The sequence below is a fragment of the Silene latifolia genome, chromosome Y, assembly GCF_048544455.1.
Source record: "Silene latifolia isolate original U9 population chromosome Y, ASM4854445v1, whole genome shotgun sequence".
Taxonomy (NCBI): Eukaryota; Viridiplantae; Streptophyta; class Magnoliopsida; order Caryophyllales; family Caryophyllaceae; genus Silene; species Silene latifolia.
The window spans coordinates 406,267,920-406,285,275 of record NC_133538.1 but is presented as its reverse complement, the minus strand read 5'-3'; the positions used below and the strand labels follow the sequence as shown (position 1 = coordinate 406,285,275).

The 17,356-nt window shown below is 39.9% G+C and overlaps 1 protein-coding gene across 1 annotated transcript; it reads left to right on the top strand.

Moving 5' to 3' along the window:
• Positions 1 to 13,333: 13,333 nt before the first annotated feature.
• On the top strand, positions 13,334 to 14,758 carry LOC141632274 (uncharacterized). The gene has a single exon (XM_074444834.1). It carries the CDS (start codon positions 13,334 to 13,336, stop codon positions 14,756 to 14,758), a length of 1,425 nt encoding a protein of 474 aa, XP_074300935.1.
• The last annotated feature ends 2,598 nt before the right edge of the window (positions 14,759 to 17,356 follow it).

Below are 17,356 nucleotides of genomic sequence, written 5' to 3'. Positions count from 1 at the left end.
CAGCTTGTCTCTAAGGTTGGTGCTTTTATGGTTGGTCCTTCTTTGACTTCCTATTTTGCTGGTCTTCAGTTTGGGGTAGGTGTGTCCGGTGGAGGAGAGGCTATCTTGCATGCCTTGAACCGGCTCGTTGAGGCACGGGGTGCTGAGGTGGGACTTTCTATGTTGCTGGTTGATTTCCAGAATGCTTTCAACTTTTTTGATCGTGCGACCATGCTTCAGGAAGTCCGCCGTCCTTGCCCGGGTCTTTCCCATTGGGTAGAGTTTTGTTTTTCCAGCCCTGCCCGTCTTTTTTATGGGAAGCATTGCTTGTGGTCTTTTCAGGGTGTCCAGCAGGGTGATCCTTTGGGCCCTTTGCTTTTCGCTTTGGTTTTGCATCCCTTGTTGTGCAAAATCCGGGACTCTTTTGACCTCACTATGCAGGCATGGTACTTGGATGATGGCACCATCTTGGGGATACATTGGAGGTGGGGAGGGTTTTGGATTTGATTATGGCGGATGGCCCTTGTTTTGGACTGCATCTTAATGTCTCCAAGACTGAGGTCTTTTGGCCTGTTGAGGATCCTCAGAGTCGGCACACCGGGGTTTTCCCACCTTCTATTGCTCGGCCCTTCCGTGGTGTCTCTGTTTTGGGTGGACCTGTCAGTACTTGTCCTCTTTTTGGCAGTGAGATTGTGGCGAAGAGAGTGACTAAGACCATTGAGCTTATGGACTTGGCCGCGAGGATTGAGGACCCGCAATGTGAGTTGCTTCTTCTTAGAGCTTGTACTGGTGTTTCTAAGCTCTATTTCTCTCTTCGTACTTTCTTCCCTAGTGTTTTTGGGTCGGCCCATCTCCCTTTTGATACTGCTCTTCGTTCCAGCTTGGAACATATAGTCACCGCGTCTGGCCCTAGTTTTGGGGATTGGCAGTGTCGCCTTGCTACATTCCCTTTTCACCTGGGTGGTCTTGGTGTTTATGCGGCGGGAGATGTGTTACATTATGCTTTCCTTGCTTCCCGTTTGAAGTCTGCTTATTTGCAAGCTAAGCTCCTACGGCCCTCTGGTATTGTAGATGTTGGCCCTACTTTCGATAATGCTGCACGGGTGTTTTCTGAGACTACAAGTTATGCTATCTTACGTAACCCTAGTGAAATTGATGCCCCCAAACTTATGAAGAAATTGGCAGATATATATTTCACGACGGTTGCTCCTGCTTCAGAGTCTGTTTTCTCTTTGACACCTCGTCAGGTTGCTTTGTGGAAGTCTCAGCAAGGTGCTCACTCCTCCGATTGGTTGCGTGCTGTTCCTATCTCTGGGTTGGGTCAGACTATGAATGGGAGGACTTACCGTAGTGTGCTTGGGTATCGACTGGGTGTTCCGTTATTCACGGTATCTAGGCCTTGTCCTACTTGCTCTCGATTTTTTGCTGATGATGTTTACGGGGACCACGTTGTTTCTTGTACTGGTACTGTGGGTGTTAAGCATCGGCACAACCTCGTTCGTGACACCTTATTTGACACCTGTAATCGGTCTGTTATTTCTACGGGTAAGGAGGTCGATATCGGTTTGGTTGATGGACATGGTGGCTCTTTTCGTCCTGCGGATTTGCTGGTTTATTCCTGGGACAGAGGGCGTGATGTGTGCGTCGATTTGACAGGGTCTTCTCCCTTGACTCAGACTGGGATGATGGATTTTGTGCCGTAGGGTTGTCGGCCGATCTTTTTCGGCGCAAGTTTGCTAAGTATGGGAATGTATGCGCGGCAACTGGTTATGGTTTCCTTCCCTTCTCTTTCTCTTCACTTGGGGAGTTGGGTTCGGATGCTGTTGCTTTGCTCAAGCGGATCCAGAAATTCTCGGTATCTTAGGATGCGGGGGCTCGGGTGGCCGCTTATATTTTCACTAGACTTAGCTTTACTGTTGCTAAGGGTGTGGGAGCCCAGATTGTCTCTCGGCTCCCCACCAATTTCATGTAAACTCTTATTTTTCTTTTAATGAAAGCTGTGCGCATCCTTCATATATATATATATATATATATATATATACATATATATATATATATATATACATATATATATATATACATATATATATATATATATATACATATATATATATATATAAATAAAATTAAAATTAAAAATAAAAATAAAAATAATAATAATAATAATAATAATAATTATTATTATTATTATTATTATTATTATTATTATTATTATTATTATTATTATTATCTACTCTCGGTTCTCCTGTGTCCGACCATCTCTGCTACCTCTGCCGTTGTGTTTGGGTTGGTTGTGTGTGGGTGTTACGGGTTGCGGGTGCTGAGGGTTTAGGGTTCTTATCTGCCGCTTGTTTTGTGGTTGTTTTTGGTTGTCTATTGGCCACCATCAGAGTGGGTGGTGTGTTGGTGGTCAGCTGGGCTGCCCTTTTGGACGGTTGAGCCTTGTAGCTGCTGGTGCAAGAGCCTTTTAGTGGTTTCCGTTCGGGTGGTGTTTGTTGGTGGCTCTATATTTTTCTGTGCAGGTTGGTGTGTTTCTTAATGCCTGAACTTGTGCGGTTTCATTATCCTTTTTCGAGTCTTCATGCGTGTCCTGATGGTTTTGGTAAAGGCCTTACTAAAGCTGCATGGCAGAAACATTTTCAGGAGCGGCATTTCCATGATGGTGCTTTAGAACTTACGCGTCAAACTCTTGTTGATAGTCTAACTGTTTTTTCTAATGCTGAGATTACTTTGAAGTGGATGGGGCTCTGGTTGAGTGGGGTGTGCTTAAAAACTCGTACCACTCGCTCTAGATGTCGGCATAGTCGGGGTGATATTGTGACGCCTCCGGAGTGTGTTGATGGCCTCTACAGCTTTCATATTTACGGTATTACGAGACCTTTGACTACTTCTTCTTCGGTTTCTTCATATGATGATGGTGTTGAGCTTGTTCAGTGGTTTATATCCTCGCTTGATCGTTTGTTGTCGTTGGGCCTTCGCACCGTGAAATCTATTCCTCCTAACTGTCGTCTTGGGTTTGCTCGGGCTTTGAAAGGAGTTTTAGATGATGTGGCTGATTCCCCTAGTGACCTCTCTCGCTGGATTCGTTTGCTTGTTCTACCACTTTGTCTGCTTAAGACCTTCACTCCTCGGAGTAATCTTGAGTGTAGGACTGTTATTCGGCGCCAGCGTCAGGAGGAGAGTATTACCAGGGCTATCCTCGCTTGGGGGTCCCTGGGAGGTTTTCCAGCTGTTGCAGGAGTGTTTGGATGAGGGTCCTTCTTTATTTAATGTGGAGGAGGATCTTGACTTGAGTGAGCTTTACCTCCGGCAATGTCGGAGGAAGATTTGTGATGATCACTATACTGCTGCTGTTCGGGTGCTTTCTTCCTCTGGGGTTGCCCCCTACTCTGATACCACCCTTGTGGCCTTGCGAGAGAAGCATCCTGTTGCCCCACCTCCTTCCGTGCCTCCTTTGTATGGAGATCATCATCCTCTGGTTGCCTCTTCGGCAGTGGTTTTGGATATGATTCGGAGCTTCCCACGTGGTACTTCTTGTGGGAGGGATGGGTTTCGTGCCCATCATCTTATGGACTGTTTGAGTGGTGCTACTGTGGCTGTATCTGATGATTTGATCACTTCTGTTACTAGGGTGGTTAATCTTTTTCTTGAGGATTGGTGTCCTCTAGCTTTGGGTGAGTACATTGCCAGCGCCCCTCTCACGCCGCTTGTTAAACCGGGCAGTGGTGTTCGTCCTACTGCTGTTGGCACTATCTGGAGACGGGTTGTCTCTAAGGTTGGTGCTTTTTTGGTTGGTCCTTCTTTGTCCTCTTATTTTGCTGGTCTTCAGTTTGGGGTGGGTGTGTCCGGTGGAGGAGAGGCTATCTTGCATTCCTTGAATCGGCTCATTGAGGCTCGTGGTGTTGAGGTGGGACTTTCTATGTTGCTGGTCGATTTCCACAATGCTTTCAACCTTGTTGATCGTGCGACCATGCTTCAGGAAGTCCGCCGTCGTTGCCCGATTCTTTCCCGTTGGGTGAAGTTTTGTTACTCCAACCCTGCCCGTCTTTTTTATGGGGACCATTACTTGTGGTCTTGTTAGGGTGGCCAGCAGGGTGATCCCTTGTGTCCTTTGCTTTTCGCTTTGGTTTTGCATCCCTTGGTGTGCAAAATCCGGGACTCTTTTGACCTTACTATGCAGGTGTGGTACTTAGATGATGGCACCATCGTTGGGGACACTTTGGAGGTCGGGAGGGTTTTGGATTTGATTATAGCTGATGGCCCTTGTTTTGGACTACATCTTAATGTCTCCAAGACTGAGGTCTTTTGGCCTGTTGAGGATACTCGGAGTCGGCTTCCCGGGGTTTTCCCCCCTTCTATTACTCAGCCCTTGCGTGGTGTTTCAGTTTTGGGTGGACCTGTCAGTACTTACCTTATTTTTGGCAGTGAGATTGTGGCGAAGAGAGTGACTAAGACCATTGAGCTTATGGACTTGGTCGCGAGGATTGAGGACCCGCAATGTGAGTTGCTTCCGCTTAGATCTTGTACTGGTATTTCTAAGCTCTATTTCTCTCTTCGTACTTGCTCCCCTAGTGTTTTTGGGTCGGTCCATCTTCCTTTCGATGCTGCTCTTCATTCCAGCTTGGAACGTATCGTCACCGCATCTGGCCCGAGTTTTGGGGATTGGCAGTGGCGCCTTGCTACATTCCCTTTTCATCTTGGTGGTCTTGGTGTCTATGCGGCGAGAGATGTTTTACACTATGCTTTTCTTGCGTCCCGTTTGCAGTCTGCTGATTTTCAGGCTAAGCTACTCGGACCTTCTGGTATTGTAGATGCTGGCCCTGCTTTCGGCGATGCCGCATGGGTGTTTTCAGCGACTACAGGTTCTGCTATCTTATGTAATCCTAGTGAAATTGCTGCCCCCAAACTTATGAAGAAATTGACAGACATATATTTCGCGACGGTTGCTGCTGCTTCAGAGTCTGTTTTCTCTTTGACACAACGCCAGCTTGCTTTGTGGAAGTCTCAGCAGGGTGCCCATTCCTCTGATTTGTTGCGTGCATTTCCTATCTAGGGGTTGGGTCAGACTATGAACGGGAGGACTTACCGTAGTGTGCTTGGGTATCGACTGGGTGTTCCGTTATTCACGGTATCTAGGCCTTATCCTGCTTGCTCTCGGGTTTTTGCTGATGATGTTTTCGGGGACCACGCTGTTTCTTGTACTGGTACTGTAGGAGTTAAGTATGGTAAGGAGGTTGATATTGGTTTGGTTGACTGGCATGGTGGCTCACTTCGTCCTGCGGATTTGCTGCTTTATTTCTGGGACAGAGGACGTGATGTGTGCGTTGATTAGACAGGGTCTTCTCCTTTGACTCAGACTGGGATGGTGGATTTTGTGCCCGGCCGGTTTGTCGTTGATGTTGCTCAGTGTAATTATGCTAAGTACGGGGATTTGTGCGCGACAGCGGGTTATGGTTTCCTTCCTTTTTCTTTCTCTTCACTTGGGGAGCTGGGGTCGGATGCTGTTGCTTTGCTCAAACGGATCCAGAAATTTTCGGTATCTCAGGATGTGGGGGCTCGAGTGGCTACTTACATTTTTACTAGACTTAGCTTTGCTGTTGCTAAGGGTGTGGGAGCCCAGATTGTCTCTCGGCTCCCCACCAATTTCATGTTAACTTTTATTTTCCTTTTTATGAAAGCTTGGCGCATCCTTATAATTAAAAAAAAAATTATTAATAATAATAATAATAGTAGTAGTAGTAGTAGTAGTAGTAGTAGTAGTAGTAGTAGTAGTAGTAGTAGTAGTAGTAGTAGTAGTAGTAGTAGTAGTAGTAGTAGTAGTAGTAGTAATAATAGTAATAATAATAATAATAATAATAATAATAATAATAATAATAATAATAATAATAATAATAATAATAATAATAATAATAATAATAATAATAATAATAATAATAATAATAATAATAATAATAATAATAATAATAATAATAATAATAATAATAATAATAATAATAATAATAATAATAATAATAATAATAATAATAATAATAATAATAATAATAATAATAATAATAATAATAATAATAATAATAATAATATGAACGGGAGGACTTACCGTAGTGTGCTTGGGTATCGTCTGGGTGTTCCGTTATTCACGGTACATAGGCCCTGTCTTGCTTGCTCTCGGGTTTTGCTGATGATGTTTTTGGGGACCATGCTGTTTCTTGTATTGGTACTGTGGCCGTTAAACATCGGCATAACCTCGTCCGTGACACTCTTTTCGACATCTGCTATAGATCTGGTATTTCTGCGGGAAAGGTGGTTGATACGGTTTGGTTGACGGGCATGGTGGCTCTCTTCGTCCTGCGGATTTGCTGCTTTATTCTTGAGATAGAGGGCGTGATGTGTGCGTTGACTTGACAGGGTCTTCTCCTTTGACTCAGACTAGGATGACGGATTTTATGCCTGACCGGGTTGTCGCTGATGCTGCTCAGCGTAAGTGTGCTAAGTACGGGGATTTGTGCGCGGCAGCGGGTTATGGTTTCCTTCCCTTCTCTTTCTCTTCACTTGGGGAGCTGGGTTCGGATGTTGTTGCCTTGCTCAAGCGGATCCAGAAATTGTCGATATCTCGGGATGCGGGGGCTCGGGTGGCCGCTTACATTTTTACTAGACTTAGCTTTGCTGTTGCTAAGGGTGTGGGAGCCCAGATTGTCTCTCGGCTCCCCACCAATTTCATGTAAACTTTTATTTTTATTTTAATGAAAGTTGCGCGCATCCTATAATAATAATAATAATAATAATAATAATAATAATAATAATAATAATAATAATAATAATAATAATAATAATAATAATAATAATAATAATAATAATAATAATAATAATAATAATAATAATAATAATAATAATAATAATAATAATAATAATAATAATAATAATAATAATAATAATAATAATAATAATGAATGGTAGTAATATACCCTTTCTCTCTCTTGCTTTTAGAAAGAGAAAATTCTCTCGGGAAAGCGACGATTTTTCGCCATTTTTCTGCGCTATGGCAAGAGGAAGGGGACGACCGCCAAAGGTGAGAGCACCACTGCAAATGGCGGACGACGGGGAAGCCATTGGTGGTGGTGTCTTGCCGGATGGAGCTGATTCGAACGTGATTGATGAAACCCAGGTATTCTGTACTCTGACACGAAATTCTACTGTTAATGCATTAATTGTCGAAGCTCTCACGAAATCTGCTTCTCAAGCTAAATCTAAACGTAGTAATCCTTCAATTATCAAGAATTCTGTAACTATGGAGGTAAATTCTGAAGTGCTTGTGGACCTTAGTGTATCCTCTGTTTTAATGGCGGAACCCATCGAGAGTTTGATTGTGCCTAGTTCTGTTCTTAATTGTGATTCTTCTCTTAAAGTTCCTGCTGTTGAAACTAATTTACCTAAAGTTCCTTCAAATCCCCAATAAGTGTCTTCTAATCCGAGAAATTGGAGTAGTATTGTTTCGGATAGCAAGAAATTAGGGATGCCCTTGCATTTCTGTGCTGGTAGTGTTGCTTCTGATACTATTGAGATTGACCTTGATGAATTCATGGATGAACTAGCTTTCTGGGATAATACTCTTATGGGTAATCTTCTTGGAGCACGACCTTCATTGGAGGCTATTCAAGATTTTGTCAAAAAATCTTGGAATTATATTAAGATACCTACTGTCCAATATTTCAAGAAGGGATGGTTCAGTTTCAAATTTAAGTCTGAGGATGATATGAATCAAGTCCTTAAATATGGTCCTTGGACAATTGGGAACAAGTCCTTAATTCTGAAGCAATAGAGTCCAGGCTTCTCATAAGAAATGGAGAAAGTTTCCTGCCTCCCAGTCTGGGTCCTCTTTCCAGATCTGGATCCTTTCTTATGGACTGATGGGATCTTGAGCAAGGTTGCAAGTAAGGTGGGCAAGCCCCTATTTGCTGATCATCCCACAACCAGGAAAACTAGACTCTCTTTTGCTAGGGTTATGATTGAGGTGGATATTGCCAAACCTTTGCCTGATACTATCACTATTAAAACCCCCTTCCATGGTGTTTCTACTTAAAGGGTCACTTATGAGTGGCTTCCTTAATGCGTCTCTATAAATAGAGTGCGATACAATAAACATATAAATGGAATAGTTTTATTAGGCTCAATCCTTTTAATAAAAGATTGGGCCGAGTTTTTTTATTTACAATTAAATTAAGGAGACGAACAGTGATTACTTAGTTTAGATTATATTCATTGCTTGGAATTCAAATTTAATTTCCTTCCATACTTCACAAGCAGCAGCTAGCTCAGGACTCCATTTGCAAGCCTCGCGAATAATAGTATTACCCTCGCGAGCAAGATCACGTCCTTCATTACGAGCTTGTACACATGCTTCTAGGGCTACTCGATTCGCTACAGCACCTGGCGCATTACCCCAAGGGTGTACTAGGGTTCCTCCACCAAACTGTAGTACGGAATCATCTCCAAAGATCTTGGTTAGAGCGGGCATATGCCAAACGTGAATACCTCCCGAAGCAACGGGCAGAACACCTGGTGTAGAAACCTAAGATTGAGTGAAATAAATACCGCGACTTCTGTCTTTTTCAGTAAAATCATCACGTAGTAAATCCACAAAGCCTAAGGTGATTTCTCTTTCCCCTTCAAGCTTACGTACTACGGTACCGGCATGAATATGATCTCCACCAGACAGACGTAATGCTTTAGCTAGTACACGGAAGTGCATACCATGATTTTTCTGTCTATCAATAACAGCGTGCATTGCACGGTGGATGTGAAGAAGTAGACCATTATCTCGGCAATAATGGGCCAAGCTAGTATTTGCGGTGAATCCACTGTTAAGTAGTCATGCATTACGATAGGAACTCCCGATTCTCCGCAAATACAGCCCTTTTCATCATTTCTTCACATGTACCCGCAGTGGCATTCAAGTAATGCTCTTTGATTTCACCTGTTTCAGCCTGTGCTTTATAAAGTGCTTCGGCACAAAATAAGAAGCGGTCTCTCCAACGCATAAATGGTTGGGAGTTCACGTTTTCATCATCTTTGGTAAAATCAAGTCCACCGCGAAGACATTCATAAACTGATCGACCATAGTTTTTAGCAGATAACCCCAATTTAGGTTTAATAGTGCATCCCAATAGGGGACGGCCATACTTGTTCAATTTATCTCTTTCAACTTGGATACCGTGAGGCGGGCCTGGGAAAGTTTTTACATAAGCAATAGGGATTCGCAAATCCTCCAAACGTAGAGCACGCAAGGCTTTGAACCCAAATACATTACCCACAATGGAAGTAAACATGTTAGTAACAGAGCCTTCCTCAAAAAGGTCTAAGGGGTAAGCTACATAACAAATATATTGATTTTCTTCTCAAAGAACAGGCTCGATGTGGTAGCATCGTCCTTTGTAACGATCAAGACTGGTAAGTCCGTCGGTCCATCTGATTGTCCATGTACCCGTAGAAGATTCGGCGCTCTGCGGCCCCCGCTTCTTCGGGTGGAACTCCGGGTTGAGGACTTACTCGTAATCTTTGCCAAGATATCGGTATCTAGGGTTTCATACTCGGGAGTATAATAAGTCAATTTGTAATCTTTAACACCGACTTTAAATCCAACACTTGCTTTAGTCTCTGTTTGTGTTGACATAAGTCCCTCCCTACAACTTTAATTAAAAATTTGTACAACAAAGCAACAAGGTCTACTCGACATAAATTAGGCCTTAACCCTAAAAAAAAAAATACAAATAAAGGAATCGTCGTCAATTCTCAACAAATATTATCAACTAATCAAAATGGTTCATTATTAGACCACGTAATGTATTTGATTCGACAAATATATCATTATTGTATACTCTTTCATATATATGTCGCAATCCTACCGTTGTTTTCAAGTTTATAATTTCTTACCCCGCTTGGATTGAAAGAACTAAATAATTAGAAATGAACTCTTGACAATGAAATATGGGGTATATGTATATCCTAGATGTGAAAATAGGCCGAATTCCATCATGAAAAGAAAGAATAGACCGGGCATAAATTAATATACTAAAAAATAACTACGTTGCGGTGCTAATGAATCATAAATTAAATAAAGTTTAGAGTTCGGGTTCGATTTCTGTAAATAATAGAGTAAAGGATTGTCGATATTGATAGAAAAATAAAGGACTTTCTCACGATTTTTTTCATCATCCATTTATTTGCAAATAGATTGGTTGAACTTAAAATTTAACAAATTGAGTTTGAATATAAATAGACTAATTAAAAAATAATTGAATGAATTGGATTCGTTTGGATGATACCAACAAAATTGATTGCTAACTCCTATATTCTAATTCTGATTTAATTAATTGATCAACTTGCTATCGGACATCCCTTTTTTCGATAATTTTAATTTTCGCCAAAAATTTCGACATATTTTACTTTAAATATTATGATAATCAATCCCTCGCCGGTCTGGTGTTTCCACACGTGAAAAAAAAAACATGGGGCGATCGCTCAAATTATTGGTCCGTGCATGGGACGTAGCTTTTCCTCCAGGCAAAATGCCAAATATTTACAACGCCGGTAGTTAAGGGTCGCGATCGCTAGCCAACCAATTAACGTGACTTGTGAGGTACAACAATTATTAGGAAATAATCGAGTTAGAGCTGTAGCTATGAGTGCTACAGATGGTCTAACGCGAGGAATGGAAGTTATTGATACAGGAGCTCCCCTAAGCGTTCCTGTAAAGGATGTGGGAAGTTGGGACATGAACTCAAGACTTGCAAAGGGGCCAAGCCAAAGGGTTCTCATAGAACCCCATCTTCTACTGCAGTCAAACCTACTAAAGTCTATAAACCAGTTCCTTCTGCCAAGAGCAATGCCATTTCTAGGAATCATGGCTCAGAATGCATAGGGAGAGGTGGTAACTCAGAACAGGATAAGTCTCAGCCAGCTCCTCCCCCTTTGAGGAAGCTAGCTGTGTCTATTCCTCCTTCTGTAAGGCACTCTGGACCCCTGTTGCTAGGCCAGAAACCTCTTAGTTATGGTAATGTTTCTTTCTTTCTGCGAGAGGAATGCTCGAAACCATTTGTTGCAGATCGGGGGAGGCCAAGGGATAGGTGGTACCTCAACCTCTTCTACTAGGGTATCTGCTGCTTTCCCTGATTGGAGAAGCTCAGGATGTCAAGGACTAGGCTTGTCTCCTTTCAGGAAAAAAGCTAATACCATAGTGGAAAGAGTTGTAATGCACTATGGACCCCTTGGCTCAAAGACTCAGTTAGTCAAATTTCACTAGACTTTTACTCAGACTGTTACTACTAACAGATATGAGGTTTTCAGTGTTGTTGATAAAAATAGCTCTGATGGAGCTCTAGAGGATGATGACCCACCTGATAAAATATAATCATGAAGATCTCTGCTTGGAATATTCGTGGCCTGAATGACCCATTGAAACAGGCTGAGGTTAATACTTTTCTAAGAACAAATAGATTGGATGTGTTGGGTATCCTTGAAAATCGAGTTAAGGAACATCATGTTGCAAAAATTGTCAAAAACCATTTCTCTCAATACAGTATTGTCACCAATTACACTGCTCATTAAAATGGGCGAATCTGGTGTTTATGGAATCCTAGTACTATCCATTTAGATCAGTTCACTGTGCATGAGCAATTCATTCACTTTAAACTGCATCATTATGCTTCTGGCAAAAGTTGTTGGCTCACTATGGTTTATGGGTTTAATGATGGTGCTCAAAGACGAGCTTTATGGAGTCATTTGGCTGCTGTTTCTACTCTCACTGAGGAATGGCTTCTTTTAGGGGATTTTAATGTTGTAACGGATCTGTCTGAACGCATTAGCAACATTCCTCCTGATATAAATGATATCCTGGAGTTTAATCAGTGCCTCTTACAAGCTGGATTACATGATCTTAATGGGACTGGCAGTGAGTTTACTTGGACTAACAAGCAAGAAATGGGTACCAGAGTTTGGTCTAAATTGGATAGAGCCTTGGTTAATCCTAATTCAAATGTTTTCTTTCCTCCTGCAGGGATTTCTGACCATTCTCCTACCCTTGTCACCGCCCTTTCTGAGGTGGTTGTCAAGAAACGGTTTAGTTTTCTGAATTGTTGGACTGAGTCCCCTCTCTTCAATGACATTGATAAAAATAAATAGAAGGGCACTCATTATGGCACTCCAATGCACATCCTCTTTAGTAAAATGAAGAGTCTTAAGCCTGATTTACTTAGCCTTCATAAAGCTAGTTTTACCAACTTGAGTGCTCAAGTCCAGGAGGCTAGGGATGCACTTCACAATTGCCAATCTGCTATGCAATCTGACCCTCTTTCAGCTTTCCTGATTCAGAAGAAACATGATCTCCTGGATGCTTTCAGTTCTTTAAAAAGAGCAGAATTAAGTATGCTTCGACAAAAAAGCTAAATTTCAATCTCTTAATCATGATGACTGTCGTTCAAAATTCTTTTTTGCCAAGATTGCTGAAAGAAAAGCTCAGCAAGTGATTGGTTCAATTAAAGACAAGAATGGCATTCTTAAATCTGGGCCTGAAGATGTTGCTTCTGCTTTTGTGGATTACTATTCCGCTCTCTTAGGGCAAGCTATCCCTGTTGAGGATCTTGATCAGGATTATATTGCTCAAGGGAGTACTATTTCTACTAAGGATTGGCATGCCTTGCAGGGGCCTGTGTCACAGGTTGAAATCAAAGAAGCTTTATTCAGCATTGGTTCTGATAAAAGTCCTGGGCCAGATGGTTTTTCAGCTGAGTTCTTTAAACATTCTTGGCCAATTATTGAAGGGGATTTCTGTAGGGCAGTTGACAGTTTCTTTAAAACTGGGAAACTCTCTAAGCAGGCAAATTCTACCATCATCTCCCATATCCCTAAGAAGAAAGTAGCAGATAGTGTTCTTGATTATAGGCCCATTTCTTGTTGCTCCACTGTTTACAAGGTAATCAGTAAGATCCTGGCAAAAAGAATGCAACCTTTTCTCCTTGATCTCATAGGTGGAGAGCAGGCTGCTTTTATTAAGGGGAGAGATATATTTGAAAATGTGATGCTTTCTCAAGCCTTGGTCAAAGGATATGGCAGGAAGTACCTCACTCCTCGTTGTCTTATGAAGGTGGATATTCGTAAAGCATTTGATACTCTGCAATGGAGTTTTATTGAAAACATGTTGAAAGCTTTCCATTTCCATGCACTCTTCATCAGATGGATAATGACTTGCATTACAGGTTCCTGGTTTTCCGTAAAAGTTAATGGGACTAGTCATGGGTTTTTCAAAGGGAAGAGTGGTGTGAGGTAGGGAGACCCTCTTTCTCCCTATCTCTTTGTCTTGAGTATGGAAGTGCTCTCTAGGTACTTAATAGTTATTTGCAAGCAGCCTAATGTTTCTTATCACCCTAAATGCACTCAGTTGAACCTCACCCATCTCATCTTTGCTGACGATTTAATGATTTTTACACGGGGAGATGTTCCTTCTGTAGCAGCTGTTGTCCAGGTTCTTGATAAATTTTGCAGGCTTTCTGGACTCATTGCAAATCCTGATAAGACTTCCATCTATTTTGGAGGTGTGCACCCTGCTGTTCAGTCTGCTATCTTACAGTTCACCAGCTTTTCCCATAGTACTTTTCCCTTTAGATACTTAGGGGTCCCCCTTAATGTGTCTAGGCTTTGTCTTGAACACTTTGGACCACTCCTTACTAAGGTTCAGGGTGCTATTCATCATTGGACAACCACTTTTCTGAGTTATGCTGGGCGTTTGCAGTTAATTAACTCAGTTCTGCTGGGGTTGCAAACTTACTGGTGCTCTACCATTTTATTGCCTAAGGGGGTGCTCAAACTGCTTAATAGATTGAGTAAAAATTTCTTTTGGCAAGTTACCAATGGTTGCAGGCACATGACTATGAAGAGTTGGAAATCCATCTGTCTTCCCTGGCCTGAGGGTGGTTTTGGTATAAAAGAGCTTCTCTCTTGGAATAGAGCCTTGCTTCTCCGTTGGCTTTGGCGAATTGAGCATTCTGATGGTCTCTGGGCACGTTGGCATAGAGTCTATGCTCTGAATGGTAGCAATATCTGGTCTGTACAGTCTGCTGATAGATTTTCTGAAAGCTTCAGAAGTGTTCTGGTAGTTAGAGACTTTTGTCTTCAAAAATTTGGGAATCTGAATGCTGCACAAGCTTTTCTTCACAGTTGTGTGCAGCATGGCAAGCTTAATATAGCCACTGCTTATGATGGGTTACGAGCTCCTGGTACTCTTTATACCTGGGCTAAAGCTCTCACTCACCCTATCATTATTCCTGCACACCGGGTTACAGCTTCCCTTGCTGCTGAATTGAAGCTGGCAACTTCTGACAATATCGTTAGGAAGGGATTGGTTTTGATTAATAGATGCTCTTTGTGTAAATGTAATTCTGAAAGCCATTCCCATCTATTCTTCCACTGTCCCTACTCTAAGCTGCTGTGGGAAACTCTGTTGAGTTGGATGTCTATTAAGAGACCTGCTATGGATTTACAGAGGGAGATTAGGTGGAGCCAAAGTCGGAGACATAGAAGGCATTGGAAGTATAGTTGGTATGTGTCAAGTCTTACAGTGGCAATCAATCAGATTTGGCAAGAAAGGAATCTGCGGATTTTCAAAGGACAGGAACGACCTGTTAGCATCCTTCTTCAATCTATTAAGTATATTGTTGGCATCCGAATGATTGCACATGGTCAAGGTAGCAGGTTGGGTGACATAGTAGAGCATACTCCTAGTTGGATGTAATTTTGAGCCTTGTATTAGGCTTTTAGAGGATAGTTTTTGTAAGTTTACTCTATTGTTTGTTCCCTTAATGGATGAATAAAAATGGAGATACCTTTCTTGCAAATAATAATAATAATAATAATAATAATAATAATAATAATAATAATAATAATAATAATAATAATAATAATAATAATAATAATAATAATAATAATAATAATAATAATAATAATAATAATAATAATAATAATCAATATATATATATAACTAAAGGAGGCCTTTTTTCCCTAATTATACTATTAGCATTAGAATTAGGAGAAATTAATTATTTAAAATTTTTCTATTACAATTAGGAATAGAATTTTCCTATTAGAAATAGGAAATAAACTAATTATTTTACAATTTTCCTATTAGAAATAGGTATTATGAGGCTAAAAGCCCCTAGGCCGAGCTGGGTTGTGACAAATGTGCATGCATAATACGTACTACATGTAATTTACTCGTGTAAAGAGTAAAATGAACGCTGAAATATGCTCCTACATCTTTTGTTATTGCTAATGTCATATTTAATTATACATAATACGAAGTTTATTTTTCAAATGTCATATGTATTTCTCCTACTAATTTTAAAGTTATTTCCCTCACAATACACTTCAACTTCTATTGATATAATTTATTATTATATTATTTACATTCATTTGTCATTATATAAAAGTATATTAATCAAAAATTAAATAAGATATTCACATATTATTGATAAGTACAAAGTTTGATATCTATTTTTCAAGGAGTATTAAAAGATAAAGAAAGTTGCTGCTAATATGCGAATCGAAATATCATATTATGACAATGAGTAAATGTTTTGAAAAACTTTATTGTGCGATTGTTTTACAATTTAAAGTAAAAATGGTACCACGAGTAATAAAATAGATTTGAATGAGGCTTGAAGGTAAATTAGATACACTTATTATAGAAATATGTATAAGGTTAAGATTCAATTCAAGCAACGATCAACATTAAAAAAAAACGTCATGATAAACACATAAAAGGGTAAGAGTATTCTTTCCCTAACATAGTGAAGACCGTCTCTCTCAAGCTTTTCTTCTGACAAATTTACATGCATAAAAAACGGTACTATTCAATTATATGGAACAAACTAATTATTGTTGATGCTATAATTTTTTTTGGGTGTAAATTGAGAACATCATCACTATAATTTAGGGAGAGATACGAATTGGGGAAGGGTGAGACATATTCGTCATGCATAATACAATGTTTTAACCACCTTTAGGCAAAAATATAAAAATAAATGAAAAAATTTAAACCTAAAAGGGGGTCACGTACTTGCCAACTCTTCTATAGTTCTCTACCGCATTAATATTCTCATGAAGTTTATGGCATTTATTTCATATTAATGAAAAAAATGATTTTACTGCTTCGTGCAATTTGTGATTTATAAATTTTAGCTAACTTATTTGAACTTGCTTAAATTTATATATTTTAAGTGAAGAATATTAACTATAAATATGATAAAGATAAAGTTTGATCTTTAATTTCGTCGGAGATAAAAAAACTCAATTTTTTATTTTCTTATAATATACTAATTAAAGGTCATAATGTAAAACAGGAAATTACACCACAATCTACCATTTCAATATGTCGATGACCAACACTCAAATAGCACATTTGTTATTTAAATAGTGTAAAAACTCTCAAAATGCTAAAAAAAATGTTCAATTTGTCGTTATCAAAGAAAACCTGAGTTTCTGCATTTTTTTTCTCATGTTCAACTTGATCTTTATGGGATGTAAATGTGATGAAGTTCAGAAAGTAGCGGATAGTTTTATGTTAGTTAGATGGACTTTTCAAGAGAAAGATGAAAGCTTTGCATTTTAGACCGTTTTATGTGTGAACCGAGGGGATTAAGTAGTGGGCTAAAGGTTGTTTCGAGTGGGAATGAGGTTGATTGTGAGTTGATTGACTAAAGTTTTTCCTTAGTAGATCTAGAAAGGAGATAATAATTATAAGATAATAAAATTTGAAGAAAAAAAGGACAATAAAAATGAGATGGAGGTAGTAAGATTTATTTATACAAAATGAAATAAATAGCAAAGTTCGTGTATATATAAAATATTCAAACTTATTTAGTTTACAAACATAGTACCCAAACACTTTGTTGAGTATCTGGAATTGAGGTCAGGGAGGGGACGAGAAAAACATTAGGAAGGGAAAGGGAGAGGGATAAGAGGGAATATTGCTTCTTAAACTTTTCTTTGTTGAAGGAGAAATAAATTGTCTTCGATAAGGGAGACGAGGATCCATATTATCTAGAGTAAAGATTGGTGTTTCATAAAGCTGAATGTGATTTATGACTTCTTAGATGTAAAACGTGGCAGAAAGGTAGTGATAATGGCAGTGGATTGGAGGTTGTTTCAAGTAGTAAGAACTAATCACAGTGGCTGATGTTTTATTTTGCGAGTAAATTAGTGGGGTGGAAGGAGGGTGCATTTGTGGAGGGTGATGAGTTTAACGAGGATAGTGATAATAAATAAGGTTATTTATCAGCAAAATATCGCTTGCATTAAAACATATAGGTAACATGAATAATAACAAGAAACC

What these genes read in the sequence shown, in the direction of transcription:
- LOC141632274 (XM_074444834.1), top strand. Translation starts at nt 13,334, where the DNA reads ATGGAAGTGCTCTCTAGGTACTTAATAGTTATTTGCAAGCAGCCTAAT.